The 14,128-nt window shown below is 41.3% G+C and overlaps 1 protein-coding gene and 2 long non-coding RNA genes across 6 annotated transcripts in view; 2 read left to right on the top strand and 1 right to left on the bottom strand.

Annotated features, from left to right (window-relative positions):
* Positions 1-1,835: 1,835 nt before the first annotated feature.
* Positions 1,836-3,227, bottom strand: LOC118169467. 2 transcript variants are annotated; one of them, XR_004752131.1, is made up of 3 exons: positions 3,159-3,227; positions 2,953-3,045; positions 1,836-1,954 (listed from the first exon to the last, which is right to left on the bottom strand). It is a non-coding gene; the product is annotated as an uncharacterized LOC118169467 (long non-coding RNA). The 2 variants fall into 2 exon arrangements; XR_004752130.1 differs by having other exon boundaries at positions 2,953-3,048; positions 3,159-3,219.
* Positions 3,228-3,306: 79 nt separating this feature from the next.
* LOC118169468 lies at positions 3,307-10,666 on the top strand. Its single transcript, XR_004752132.1, has 2 exons — positions 3,307-3,566; positions 9,798-10,666. It is a non-coding gene; the product is annotated as an uncharacterized LOC118169468 (long non-coding RNA).
* Positions 10,667-11,624: 958 nt separating this feature from the next.
* C6H10orf90 (chromosome 6 C10orf90 homolog) overlaps positions 11,625-14,128 on the top strand; it is a 63,377-nt gene continuing 60,873 nt past the window's right edge. The window contains exon 1 of one of the 3 annotated variants that reach the window (XM_035330401.1): positions 11,625-12,256. In XM_035330401.1, coding sequence (XP_035186292.1) covers positions 12,091-12,256 — 166 coding nt within the window. In that variant the 5' untranslated portion in view covers positions 11,625-12,090. Of the gene's footprint in view, positions 12,257-13,870; positions 13,978-14,128 lie in introns of those variants that run through there. The other 2 variants (XM_035330399.1, XM_035330400.1) reach the window with 2 other exon arrangements.

Genomic DNA, 14,128 nt, shown 5'->3' with positions numbered 1-14,128 from the left:
ATGGATAAACTGGAACTGGAGAGGAACAAAGTGGTTTTGTTCTGATATGCTATGAAGCACTTGTGCTTCCTCCCTTCCTCCCCTCTCTCCCAGTTTGGGAAGCAAAATCCAAACTGTTTGCCACGGATATATTTCCTTGCTTCAAGGAAAGAATGGTTAAAGGTACGGCTTCCCCCTAATCACAGCACCATTCCTTCTGTTCAGGGCGCCATGCCAGTATTTGCTGGCCTACAGTTTGGTTCCATTAGGAAGAGAAAAGTGGTGGTAGAGTCGAGTGGCCCTCTGATGAGACCCTGCTTGTTCCTTACACACAGCTGCACTCCTGTTTCCCTGAATGCAGCAGGGCTTGAGCTGTACACGGCAGCATGCCCTGTTCCTGCTCTAGTCAACGTTCAGAACCCACAATATTTTCTCAGCTTTATCTCTGGGCAGCTCTGGGCAATGCTTCACTTCTGCCTTTTCTTGCTGTTTCTCCACTCTTTTTCCTTTCTTCCACAACAGAAAACGCTTCCCAAGGCAACCTCAGAGAAATCCGTGTTCCTGTATGCACTGTGGCCTGTAGCAGCGGTTTGCACGGAAGGTGCTTTGTTCATGCATTAACCCAGCTACCTGCCTTACCGCGAGCATCTACGGGCTTGTAGCTTCCAAAAGGTAGGGTTGTTCTTTTGGCTCGTGAGTTAAACCAGGGCTAATCCAGCCTGTGGTTTTTCTAGCTGAACCGGACATGCTAGCACGAAAACTTGCTACAGGCACACTCTTCATAATGGTAGGTTTTTTCTTTATTACTTATTTCCTTAAGTTATTTCTAGTTTCCATGTCATAAATCAGAATAGCTGTGAATAAAGCTTTTATTCTGAAAGCTCCTATTGTGGGTTCTGCCCTGAGAAAGGTGGTGAATCCTTCTTGCTCGTTGTGGCTGAGTACGTAATAAATGTCAGTACCATGTTTGCTTTGTGGAAGGAGATAGCAGACTACCAAAGCAGCCCCCTCACAATTCATCTCAAGGGCATGTTTAAAGCAACAGAAAAAGCTGAAGCTTGGCTGTAGTGATGAGACTCTCAAGGTTACGAAGAGAATGGGCAACTGCTGCTGTCCCACAGCCAAATCCGCTCTGACACGACTGGAGGAGAGCTCCTTGTGGGAACCTGTGCTTTATCAGAGGGACTAAAACATTTCCTGGTATTTAAATGGAACAATAATCCCGTGTCTCACTTCTTCCCAGTTTCTGGCTGAAAAAACTGGATTCCTTTGTAGATTTTGTGCTGCCTTTTTGTGTTTGGACAAATGCCTTAAGGAGAAACCAGCTCGAGGAGGTAGGTGTTGTGGCCAGCTCTGAATGCGATGAGGTCAGCGATGGGGTCATCCTCGCCTCCTGTAGTGTGTGCCGTGCTCCTGCCCTGCTCTCTGCTGGGTCTGTCTCCTCTTCTTGTGTGGTAGTGTGCAGTGAAGAGGAGAGGGAATCCTGAAAAATGCAGCACTAAGTAGCTAAAATGATTGTTTTTAAGAGTGGTTCGTGTTTATTGTATAATGAAGAGGAAAAAGTCCTTTAATTAATATTAACAACTGAGAGAAGATTAGAGCAAAAATACGCTATTAACGCTTTCTCTAATCCACCTATAATTGTGTACCAAGCTATCAGTGAAGCACTTAAACCCCCCCAAAAAAACCTTTGGTAAGAACCAGAAGGCAATTGTCCGCTTCAGCATCTCCGACATTTGGACGTGGACCTAATCCAGCTACGACTGTCCTTTATTCCTCGCTCACAGTGCTCCTGGTGGTCCTGGACCAGGTTGGTGACTGCGCAGTTCGGGCTCTCAAAGGGAGCCCCGTGGTACGTGAGGAAATTTGCTCCCGTGTGACAGGAATAAGGCTGTCCTTCGTTGCCTTCAGTGATCTGCCCATCTGTATTAGCGCACAAGTTTCAGCATTATTCAAATAATCTTGATTGCTTTGCCTGGAAAAAAAAAAAAAGCGTATCTGATCACTGCTAGTTTGCATCACTTTTTACTTAAGTTCAGAGAAGGCACAGCTCTCCAGTGAATTAATTAATTTCAGTCAATTTTGACAGACTGCTTAAATCAGCTTAGAAGTGCCACAGCTGAGTAAACCCATCTAGGAGTTTATGATTGCTCCTTTTCGAAGGACCTGCTCAGTACCAGCAGCAACTGGAACAGAGCAGTGAGGAGAACCACTTAATTAAATAACAGTTACAGGAGCAGACAATGGTAAATACGTACGGTTCCTATAACGAAATTGATACGAAGCTTTAAAGAGTGATAAGGATTCTTTTTTAACATTTTTATGTTTTTAGTTACCTTCATGATTCAGTGGGAGAAGTAAACCACCCTCCCCCGTGTCACAGCCCTGATCACACTTCAGCTTTTGAGCTCAGCATGCAGCAGGCTCTCCTCCTGCAGCCAGTGTGCAGCTGCCTCCTTCCAAGGCTGGGGCACGTCTTTTCCAGATAATTTAATCACACACCAGAAAAACATTAATTCATTAATGTGGTCCATCACCCTTACATATGCCAAACTGGCACAAACTCTCTGTCCCACAGAAAATGTACATTACAAATGTAGACACCTCTGAGGGTGACCTCTAGTCCAAAAATTTCTTTACAATATTGGTTTGAGAGGACACAGTCTGTGGATATTCTGTGAAATGTGGTTTCCTTCCTTGCCTATTATTTACTTTTTTTTTTAAGAGCAGTAAAATCTTAGAAAACTATGTTGTTGTTTTATCTTAACAGATCCCCCTGCCCTTAACTTTTGCAGAAGGTATTTTCCCATGCTCTGTTTTTATTATAAGAAAAAAAAAGTTAAACGCAGCCACCTCGAACTTAAACACAGGAATAGTATTTGTATTATCCTTTCAATTAGTCCCGTTTTTTCCTGAATCTCGGTGCCTAATTGTAGCAGCCAACCTAACTGACCTGTTTAAGTTTTAATTTACCGAGGCCTGCCATTGATGTGATGTCTCCAGAAACCGTGCCAGTCCTAGCAATAGTGGCAGTCAGAAATTGTTGTCATCTCCTGGTTGCTCTTCCTTCTTGAATCATTTAAAAAAGGTCATGATTTTCTTAGAAAATCAGGCAACAAGGCACCAGCAAGTAAAGAAAGCCCTTTTGTAAGTTTATATATGGGAATCAATTTACTTACATGAATTGGGAAATGATGCTGTGGCCAAAGGGAAAATGTGAAACCCCATACACTACACAATGAAATTACTTTTTGTTGCTCATTGTTTCAGGTCGAGCAGGTTACTGTGCCCGTAAATTTCTTTTACTATGAGGCACAGTTGCTGCAGATGACAAAGTAATCAAAAACTACACACCTTGAGGAGCCTTGGCAATTTACATGGCAAAGCAAAGAAGATACGGGCTTTGTGCCTCCTAGCAGCCAGCGGGAGGCTTTTCCATCAGCCCCAGAGAAGCCAAGATTTCATCCAGAGTAGCTTTGAAGAGCTTTTGACTAAAGTAGACCCATAGAAGAGGTACAGCAAGAGGAGATGACAATTAGCAAGTGGGAGTGCAGAGTATGGTACGGGGCTTGCACTGATGCTTCACGGTAGCATATGACTTTCATTATCTTATTTGGAAAAAAAGCAATCATTTCTGTTTTTAAACTAAAATGAGAGAACCGAGCAGCACAGGTAATACTAAGAGCTTGCTCTAATGCGATTCCATTATCCAAGCAGTTCCAAAGCAGGAATGGGCAAACAGGATTTTCTTTCTTTTCTGTCTGTTTTGTCCCCTAGACTTCTGCTGGAAGTCAGTGCAGACTCTCGGGCTGAGGATGTGTGTGTGTTGGAGCACACAAGCTGGATCTGCTGGCTGACCATGAACAAGGGCAGTGGAGCTGAGGGCCAGGCTCCCTGCAGAGGCTGTGCTGTCCTTGATGGTTTCAAGACTGATCAAGCCCTGAGCAGCTGGGGCTGGCCCTGCCTGAACTGTGTGGAGAAGACAATTTGCTAACCATCAGCTGAGAGATTTTATTGATATTTTAAAGATTTGCTCCTGCTCCTCATATACCTTTTTTTTTTTTTTTTTTTTTTCTGCTGACATCAGCTCTACCTGACCTGAATGGAGGAATGGAAGTATGAAAGGAAAACATTAAATCGATATGGTTCGAAATGATCTATTTATTTTGGTGTGGCTGCCAAACAGAAAATCACGGCCCCATCTGTGCTGCAGTCCCGGCCAGGCGTCTCAGCTCATTGGGATGGGCATTTAATGAAAGCTGAAGTGGTGGTAATGGTGCCAGAGAATTCACTGGGAAAACATGGGTGGCTCTCAAAAACTGAGGGAAATGCAAGGTTATGCTGAGGCTCACAAGGGCTGTCCTGGGCCATTAGTTCCTTAACCACTATCCCATTGTGGTTTTGTGTCTCTGTAGGAGCTGCAGCAGAGGTGACCTTTAAGGGAGGCTTGGAAGGAGGAACATCAGGTCTCCTCTCGGATTTGAGAGGGGAATGCTTTCAGTCCATTAAGAATGGCACGAAATGCAATTCAAAACTGAGAAGTATGACACAGCAGCAGCCAAGCTGGTATTAGTATTGGAGCAGAGGCAGGGATCAACATCACCGTAATAGTTTGTGTTCGAAGCAATAGGGAAGAGCAGCCAGTGGAGGGCTGCGAACAGAAGAGTCATTTGGCTGAAGCAATGAGCCAGAAAAATTATCTGTGAAGAAGGATGGCTGTAAGCGAGGTGGCTGGGGATTTGTCAGGGTCAGAGAGATGCTTCTAATAGCCCAAGACAGAGGTTAATCAAGACCAATACAAGCATTTTGCAAAGTGCAGCTAAAAAGGCAAAACTCTTAGATCTGTTGTCTGAGGAAGACCTTAGAAACGTTGTGCAGGAAAAAGTGCAGGGGCTGACTAACTCCAGCAGAGCTTATTCCAAAGTATTTGAACTAATGATAGGACCTGTCTCTTCATAAACTTGGTTAATATTGCTTCGGGGAAGCAAAGGCAACATTAAATGTTTGTAACTATGTAGGAGATCATAACATCATCTCCCTCTGTTTATTCTCATTTAATTCTTTAGGTCTCTTAAAACTGTAATAGTCTTCTGCTGGTGATGCAGTGACGAAGATATAACCAAGACCAACTGTACTGCTAATCAGGACCCATGAATAGCGCACCCTGTTACTAAATATGTTTATATTTTACTATCACGAGCCCAATTAATACCAGATTGTTCATTAGGAATCAAATAGCTTATGTTTAAATGCAAAAAAATATTTGGGAGAAGAATATTTAAGGAAACAGAGGCTATTACGTGCGCTTTGTCAGTTTAGATATTTGGCACGTCGATTTATTTTTCTATTTATTACGAGAAACTAAAACAAGTCAAAAAAGGAAACACTTCCTCTTTTTACAAATTGCCCATGAAGTGAATCATTAAGCGGTAGGCTGTGTCTGCCGTGCAGAAGAGTTGCTCTGCGCCGCTGATTGCTATGTTCCAGGCTGCGCAATAAAGACGGTTCTTCATAATTGTCTCTGCTACAATAAAGGAGAAATATAATGAAGAACTTAGGTTGCATTATTTTTTTTTTTTTTTAAATAGCAAAAAGGAAGGGATTTTTCACTCCATACAAAGCCTCTCACGAGGACAACCTCAACATGAGGTAGTCCTTCAGCACAGCTCACAGTAATGAGTAAGTAATGAGCGGAGGGCGATTCAATGATGAGGCAAATAAGGTTATATAATCGGGTATTATATGGTCACCTCTAAAGGCATGGACAGATCTACCACTGCCTCTAAGAGAGCCAAAATTTCACCTACTTCATAGCAGACATTTGGGAGAGTAACTCTTATCTGCAGTGAAGTATTCGGCTAATTTCCAAAATCTTAGAGTCCTTGCGAAATGCAAGTTGCCAATCACTATTTGTGTTCTTAAAATAAAAGGAAAATGGCATTCATTGAAAGGTATCCAAATGAAATTTAGAAACATAGCTTGATGAATAATGATGCGGAAAAAAATTGGGAACAATTGCTACAGAATTGCTGAAGTCCAACAGCGCAGTTCAGCTCGTTATTGCTCTATGAGCGCTTGTCAGGGAGTGTTCCCTCCTCATATTTTCTTGTCGATTTAGCAAAATTGCACCCCCAGCTCCCCCTCCCTTTACCATCAATCCAACTGATAATTTAACAAATTTCACCATCTCGTGGGGTGGCTATAAAAGGTCATGGGAATTCCACAGCTGGGTTCCCTAATGTGTGTGCTGAACCCCCGGTCACCTCTCGAAGCCACTCTGAGCCTGCCCCCGATGAAGTGGGCTTGTGAGAGATCCAAGGCTGGACTGCAGCCGAGAGGGCTGTGACCTGGACTGAGCAAAAAGCTGGGTCTCTTTGTTTCCCACTGATTTTAGTGTAGTCGAATGTGCTCAGTATCTTGTAATGACGTGTTCTACTATAGAAAAAAAAAAAAAGTTAATAACACTCCATACAAATATTTAGTCACTTGATGTAATACATCTGAATTTTGAGCCAGTGAACTATCCCTTCCGTCCACTTATCAGTATTTTTCTCTGGCTTTCTAACTTCAATTATTTTCTCATCATTGCGTTGGTCTTCCTTAATGCATGGATTACATGATGGAGCAGAAAATATGTTCTTGTTTATTCAAGGGAAAAATTATGCAAGTAATTTTATTGCGTGTGTTTATAAGCAAAGGAACTTGCTTAAGAGGATGTGATTTCTAAAGTGTCTTCATATGTTTTACAAACATAAAAGAACTATACAAAGGGAGTACTATAGTATTTATTAACAGATATATTTTTTTTTTTCCCTTGATTCAGTGCTGACACAAAAATAACCTTGCTCTTCGGTTTAAATTATGCTTTAATTAGGTTCTTATAAACTCACCTGTGACTTTATTAATCTTGCAAAAATAATGGTTCTTTCATGTACGTGGTGGCTGGAGAATAATCGTTTGTATTTGTATAAAATGCTTGTTTTGTTAAATTAAGTGCTTAAACTAATTAAAGACATTTTTTGGGATGTCTCAGCTTTAGCCTACTAAATGAGAAGCACAAGAAGGTACACATAGATACTTGCTTATTGCCCATAAATCCACACTTATTACAACTGTAAACTCTGGAATACAGCTTTATGACGCCCATGTCATTGAAGACTACACAGGCTATTGCTAATGCTAGAAAAAAAGATATTTGAATAAGAGCAATTTTGAATTTTGGGTTTGATTGCTTTTAATTGCGAATTATGTTGAAGTGCTGTAGTCATTATCTTAAAAACTATTTAATTAAATGTAAGCATCCAACTGCGTGTCTTTTCAAAGAGCCAAAATGCTCTAAGATCTTGAACGGAAGAGCAATATATATATATGTGCAAGTATCACAGGGTTTACAAAAACATTCTCAAATGTTTTGTTTTATTATTATTATTATTATTATTATTATTATTTAGAATTTCCTTATTTTAGGATGTCTCAGTTTTAATGATTCTTTTAGTCTCCATTTCATGTATGTAATTTGAATTCCTGAAATAATAAGCAGCAATTCAGGAATCCCAGCGCAGAGGATCGTATCTGCCACATGAGTCTTTAGATCCACCTTACAACACTCTTCCACCTGAGCTGATAGCTGATGTGGGTGGACATTGAGAATAGGACTCGGCTATGGGGAGCAATACGCAAACCTCCTGGGCAAAGAGGGGGATGAAGACCTGAGTCCTGATCCACGCTGGCTGTCAGAGAGGAAAAAAACTAATATGCCCAGGCTATTCTGTGCACTGCCACCAAATCTGAGCTCTTTTGCTGTTGATTTTTCTTTTTCAGTCTCTCACTCTCCTAATTATGTTTTTTCCCCTCAGAGAGATCATTGTCCTCCTGCTGTTTCCACTCCTGTCCTCATCTTTGCACCAAACTGATACCAGAGCCCTATCCAAACTCACTCTTTGTTCCTCCCCCCTCACCCCCCTGACACACACACACAATTATTCCCCATCTCTCCTGTCTGAACCTCTTTCTTTTCCCTGGTTGCCTTTTTACTCACGTCTTCTCTCTTGGGTTTTTCATTTTTCAGTGTCCTTAATCTTGCCTTTTCTGCCAGTCTCTGGGATGAGCTTATCTCATCTCTCCCCTGCCTTCCCCTACCCAATTTATCAGGAAATGTGTCTCATGATTGCCCCTCTTTTTTTATTCCCTATGTCCACACGCCGTGTGGGTCTGTGCCCCCTCGAATGTGCGGATGCCTTGCCGGTTACACAAACCAGCGAGAGTTCAGCTGAGGCTCCTGCCCCAGACTTCAGGCATGTCTCTGAGTTAATGACTTGAGTTAAAGGATCAGCATTAACTTTGAATTTTCTGGCTTTCGACTTTTCTTTTCACAGCTTGACGTTTTTTGTAATGCTTTGTTTTTCTGGTACTTCAGAAAAAACAGATGGGGAATAATGTCAGAGCAGAATGCATAACCCTTGCTTTGGCAAGCCTGCCGCCCCATTACCACGGCTCTCTGGGGCTGGTTAATGTTGTTGTCCTCAGCTGTCCTGGAGCGTTTCCCCTCCTGGCACCAGGTGCCAGAAGAGCCATCACTCGCTGTCCCATCCCAAAGCCTGTGTGGCCACCTTGGAGAGGTGCCACCACGATTAGGTGGCAGTGGTGGACAGGCCTCTTGGCAGGGAACCCACGGCCTCCTGGTGGTACCTAAGAACAACAAAAAAAAGCCAAATAACTGTGGTGACATGCTGAGAGACAGCCAACAAGGAGGGCTCTGCCCATGGGCAGAGCGGAGGATCGATTCGCTAACCTCCCAGATGCATCTCACTGATTTTCTGCAGTACCTTGACAGAAACCAGATACTACAGTGATAGCTAATTTAAAGGTATCAATAGGCAGTCACACTCCAATCTGAATCCCAAATCTTTTCCTTAGTCACACAACCACCCTGTCCCTCCTCAGCTACCCAATGTGCTCAATGTGTGCGATATTATACACGTCTGCTTTGAGCTGTGACACACCGGGGCCGTGCAAACTGTTTCAGAGGTATGATCCAACTTAGTATATTCTAGGCGTGACTTCAAGTAATTACGTACATGGATGCAACTTTGCCCAAAGGCATTTTTTTTTTTTTTATGAGCAGTGACTATTTACTGCAGGGATGTGGTTCTGCTAGAGCTCTGTGTGCTGTACCTCGCTCGTCACGGAGAGGTTGCGTAGCTCCCCCATAGCCACATCTCATCTCAAATGCCCAGAGGAAGCAAATGGAATTGAAAATGCTTGGTTTGAACTTGAACTGAATGCCGTCATCTGGGTGTTTGAAATGGAGTGGAATCAATTTGATCTGAAAAAAAATTTGCAATAGTGTAATTGGGGGTTAAAGTGTTATTGGGTCCTCATCAAATGCAATTAGAGAGAGAATATTCATGTTGTGAATAGCACACCTCTAATCTTAAAATATTTCAGAAGCTCCATATGTTTTTTTTTTTTTTTTTTTTTTTTTTTTTTTCTCTCTGCATTTGCAGGAAAGTTCCAGCCTAGGTTAATAATATAGTAGCAGTACTTCACAATGCTTTCCAATGTACAGAAGTAGCTATTAAACTGTCAACAGCACTAAAAGATGATATTTTGATGGCTATGGATAGGAACCCCATATTCCTGCTCATGCTACTCAACATTTCTGTAGCTTTCAAGCACAGTCAACCACAATTTGTCACTGACTTGCATACGTGACATTGGCTGAATGGGTAGTCTGAGCTACAACTGTGTCAATCAATTTTTTCAGGCAAAATGCACATAGCATCAACAGACAGCAGTTTCCTGTTCCTCCTCTGCAGCTCTTGATTGCACTCGTTCCTGCTCACCGTCTACTTGGAGACCTCTAGAGAAGGTGCTGGACATGCCAACTTCACTGCTGAAGCTGTTCTGCTGATATCGACCTGCATAATTCCCTTCACAGCTGCAGCCAGAGATATCATTATATATACAGAATGAAGATCAAATTCCGTGTTGGTACATCCAGCAGGGAAATGTTTCAAAGGACCGAGCTGGCCAGTATCTGTCAGGCTATCTTCTCCTTTTCTGCCCAACCTTTCCTTTCATGTTGCGCATATCCTAAAGGATGTTTTAAGTACATTGCAGGTGAAGAAGCAGTGTTATTTCAGGGGAAAACATATTTTTTTGGCCATTGTTAAAAATCCCATAACGGGAAGACGTGACCTCAGCAGCGATCTCTACATCCACTACCTTGAAACCCTACCACACCTGCAAGCTGGAAGAAACAACAAATTCTAGTTTGTGTCAAAATCTAGCAGATTACCATAAGCTCTTCTGTCCTTGCTGCAGTTTTAAACTGGTGATCCTTTATTATTCAATCCCATCTGCATCAGAGACTGAATAAAGTTGTGCTTTTCTCAACCCGAACAGTCTAGGATAAGAATGTCAGCAGCAGAAATATGCTCCATGTGTAAGATCTCAGGCAAAATGATTTTGTAGTCTTGTACACTAAGTTGTTTTTCTTTCCTGTCTTAACCAGCATGGTGAGAAAACGGTGAGAGGGAAAATGTGTGCACCTGGGTTACTCTAGAAAGGCCCAGCAGCAAACATTATGAAGTCTGCCATGAAATGTTTATCAGTCTAATTACCATTACAGTGTAATGGTTCTCTGGATGAATCTTGAAATCAAGTGCGAAACTCTTTGATTTAAAGATTACCAAAATCACTGTACTCAGCTGACAGGAAGGCAGGCACCGCAGACTTCAATAAACTACTTGAACACAATACAGAGCTAAAAGGATTTTAAGGAATTTGTTCTTATCTCCTCTACATTTCAAATCCACGCCTGCTTCGAGTCTAATAACTTTGTATTACTTGTTTGACGAAAGCATATCTTCTGGAAAGGTATCTAGGAAATGCAGAGGTCACTAATGCACTCAGTGGGGTTTTTCTAGTGAGTAATCTCCTCCTCCATTAGAAGTATGTACCTCAGAAGTACTTCTACTACAAGAATTTGCTGCTTGTAAAACCCTTGTACGCTATACTCGAGTTAACTCTCAATATTCTTTTCAACAGCAAACCAGCTTGAATCACGTATTTTTAAGTCCTTTTTCCTTAGTAACTCCAAATAATTTCTGTGGCTATTTTCTATGCTTTCTTACTTGCCAGTGTCCTATTTAGAATATGGATTAAAAAAAACTAATACAATATTCCTGATTAAACGCAAAAATATGCTTTTATATGTTCCAGTAATACATCATATACCTTCATAGGTAACTGATTTTAAAAATCCTTCATTGTCTTCAGTTATTAGTTTTGTCATCAAATGATCAGAATTATTGTTATTTTTTATTATTTTCAATTACTATAGATTTCTAGATGGTTGACATTGAGGAATATAATGGCGCTATAGCCGACTATTTACAAAACTGTAAATAATAATTTAAAAGTCACATTGAAAAATATCACCTTCAAACTCCCCTTTTAAAAATGATACTGCCAGGTTTGATTTTTTTTTTTTTTTTTTTTCTTTTTTCTTTTAAGTAGATTTTTCACTGCATTTTTTTTTCCTGTATCCTGTTTTTGGAATGACAACGAAAGCCAGGTGTTAGCTATTTAGCAGTCCAAGAGGTCATTACCAAAATATGTGCAAAGCCACGTGCGAGCGGCATACTTGGAGATCTCCTCTTAACTTTGCTCGAGAAGCACTCAGAAACAAAGAACCCGGCTTCAATATTTAAGTCAAGGAAATGAAACATTTATGGGCTGCGGCGAGATATGGTTGCTGTAGCTGAACCGACCCGTGCCTGCCTGCCTGAGGTTTGGAATGCAGAGCAGGATTTATATTCGGGCCGTAAAACCTGCGTTTAGGGACACAAATTCCCACCAATCAGACTAAATAAATCAGCGGGCCCAGGTTTTATCATCACAGATAACCCTCATTAATCCAGCCAGCTTTTCCCGAAGACAAAGGACAAAATGAATTGCTTCATTTGTGCTGCCTGAGCGGCATGCTAATGTGGGGAGGTGGAGGCATGAATAATTCATGGAGCGCCGCCTGAGCAGGCAGCTCCTGGCTGTCCCTGTCACCACCGCAACAAGTGGCAGCCGCCCCATCGCCGTCCCGGCACCCAAATGCCTTCTGGAGGGAGCAAAACCCTCTGCCTGCCCTGCAACCGCCACGGCCGGCTGGATTTCAAGGTTCAGCCTCGTGCACGATGGACCCAGGAAGCGCAGTCCTTTGTAACTCAGCTGTACTTGACCATAAACTACTGTTCGTGGAAGAGAGCCGGGTGCCTCGGTAAGTTTGTGCAACTTTTGACGTTTTCTCAAGCTGTCCTAAACTCTTTCCAGGTTATTGTAACTTTAACGTGTCGTGTTTCGCCAATTTGCCTAAAAGCAGCATGCATTCTTTTTGCCTTAAGTGACTTACAGGAGCCTAGGAAGGCATGCGGAATCTTCCTTTTTAACTCCAGGAAACATGTAAACAAGTATCTACAGAACTGACACTGAAGTCACAGTCAAGCCTTCTTAAATTTACTTGTACTATTTAAATTTTTCATATCCCTGTAGCACACTACTAAAACAAAATATATTTATGATCCAAATCTGATTTCTTGCAAACAAAACTGAGACTAATGTAATTCACTGTCAGGCTGGGAAATCTGAAAGCATGTTTGTTACTCTTCGTAAGGAATTTTGGTTCCCTTTTGTAAGTGTAACTTCTGTGGCTGCTCTTTTTTTTTTTTTTTTTTTTTTTTTTTTTTTTAATTAAATAAATTTTTGTTTGGTTTGGGAACAGAAACTGGGACTTTCCTGCCATTCTTAAAATGCTTTAACCATTCTGTTGTGTCATAAAATAGTTGAAAAGCATTAGTAACTTGCCCCCTTTTTCTAAGGATATGAAGGAGATATATTTTGCATATAAATCATATGGCATTGATGAAGTAAGAGTGGACTCAATCATTATAACACCAGCACTTTTTGCTCTACTATTCATTCTCATCCTACCTACCTATAATATTTGTCTCAATTGTTTGCCAGATTTTTGTTGTTTTCTGCTAGCGATACCATCAGCATTTCCTGCGAGCTCTCAGGTAACTCACTACTTGGCACAGTTAAGAAATTGATATAAATAATCAGCTCCCAAGAGGACAGGCTGTGAGCAGGAGCATGAATATGAAATGAATCATAAATAAGTTTTGATTGTGGATAATAAGCTCTTCCTATTTTTATTTGTTTGCTTTTAATTAGATAGTCCAGATTCTGCCACTTCTGCTTTATTTTCTTTGTTTTGATCATAAAAGCGTTTTATTTGGCATCCAAAAGACAGCCACTTTTGGAAGGGATAAAAGTACAGCACGGGGATATCTAGTGCTGACAGTAATTAAATGCCCTGTGTTTTAAACAAAAAAGGAAAGAGGAAAAAATAGGTGAAAATAGGGATATGTAAGTAACAGGAGAAGTGCAAACAATGGATGTAATCCTGCACTCCTTAATCATGGGAGTAATCCTTATTCACGTAGGTAATCCTGTTGGTTTCAACAGCCTCACATCAGTAGGTGCAGTAGCAGGAGGCCCATATTTTTCCAGGAGATAACGACGTCTGTCTTACCTGGGTGTTCTGTTATGCGAATTTAGCAACACAGTTTTTAGTGGTTTTGAATGCATTAAAGTGATAATGCTAAATTATACTTTGCCAAATGTCTCTTTTGCTTCTAAAAGTGTAAAAGAGAAAAATGGAATAATGCATTAGATGTGTCAGTAAGATGGTACGAACCCAACGTATTTTATTAGCGATCTGCTTGCAGTGGAATAGCACTGCTCACCTTGGTAACTGTATTTGTAGATTATTTCGTGGTACATGAGGAACATAAACTTTGCTTCGTTTAGGTTGGAATACAACTTCAGCATAAAGTCTCTGTGACACCTGATGACTCATAAAGTACATATGGGTCTCCATAAAAGTGATGTTGATGAACATCGTTCACCTTTCCGCTATAAAAGAGCGTGGATTTTGTGGTAATGCTCTATGAATATTGTTATTTTTTTGCTGTTACAGTCTCTGACCTTGCCAAAATAACTCCTTGGGAATCGTGCATTTGCATAAACCTTGTGGTCGTGTTACCTTGTGCTCAGCCCAGCGTGGCACTTCTGTGCTCTTCACCCCAAG

Source organism: Oxyura jamaicensis, chromosome 6, assembly GCF_011077185.1.
Source record: "Oxyura jamaicensis isolate SHBP4307 breed ruddy duck chromosome 6, BPBGC_Ojam_1.0, whole genome shotgun sequence".
Classification (NCBI taxonomy): domain Eukaryota; kingdom Metazoa; phylum Chordata; class Aves; order Anseriformes; family Anatidae; genus Oxyura; species Oxyura jamaicensis.
This window is presented reverse-complemented; position numbering and strand designations above follow the sequence as displayed.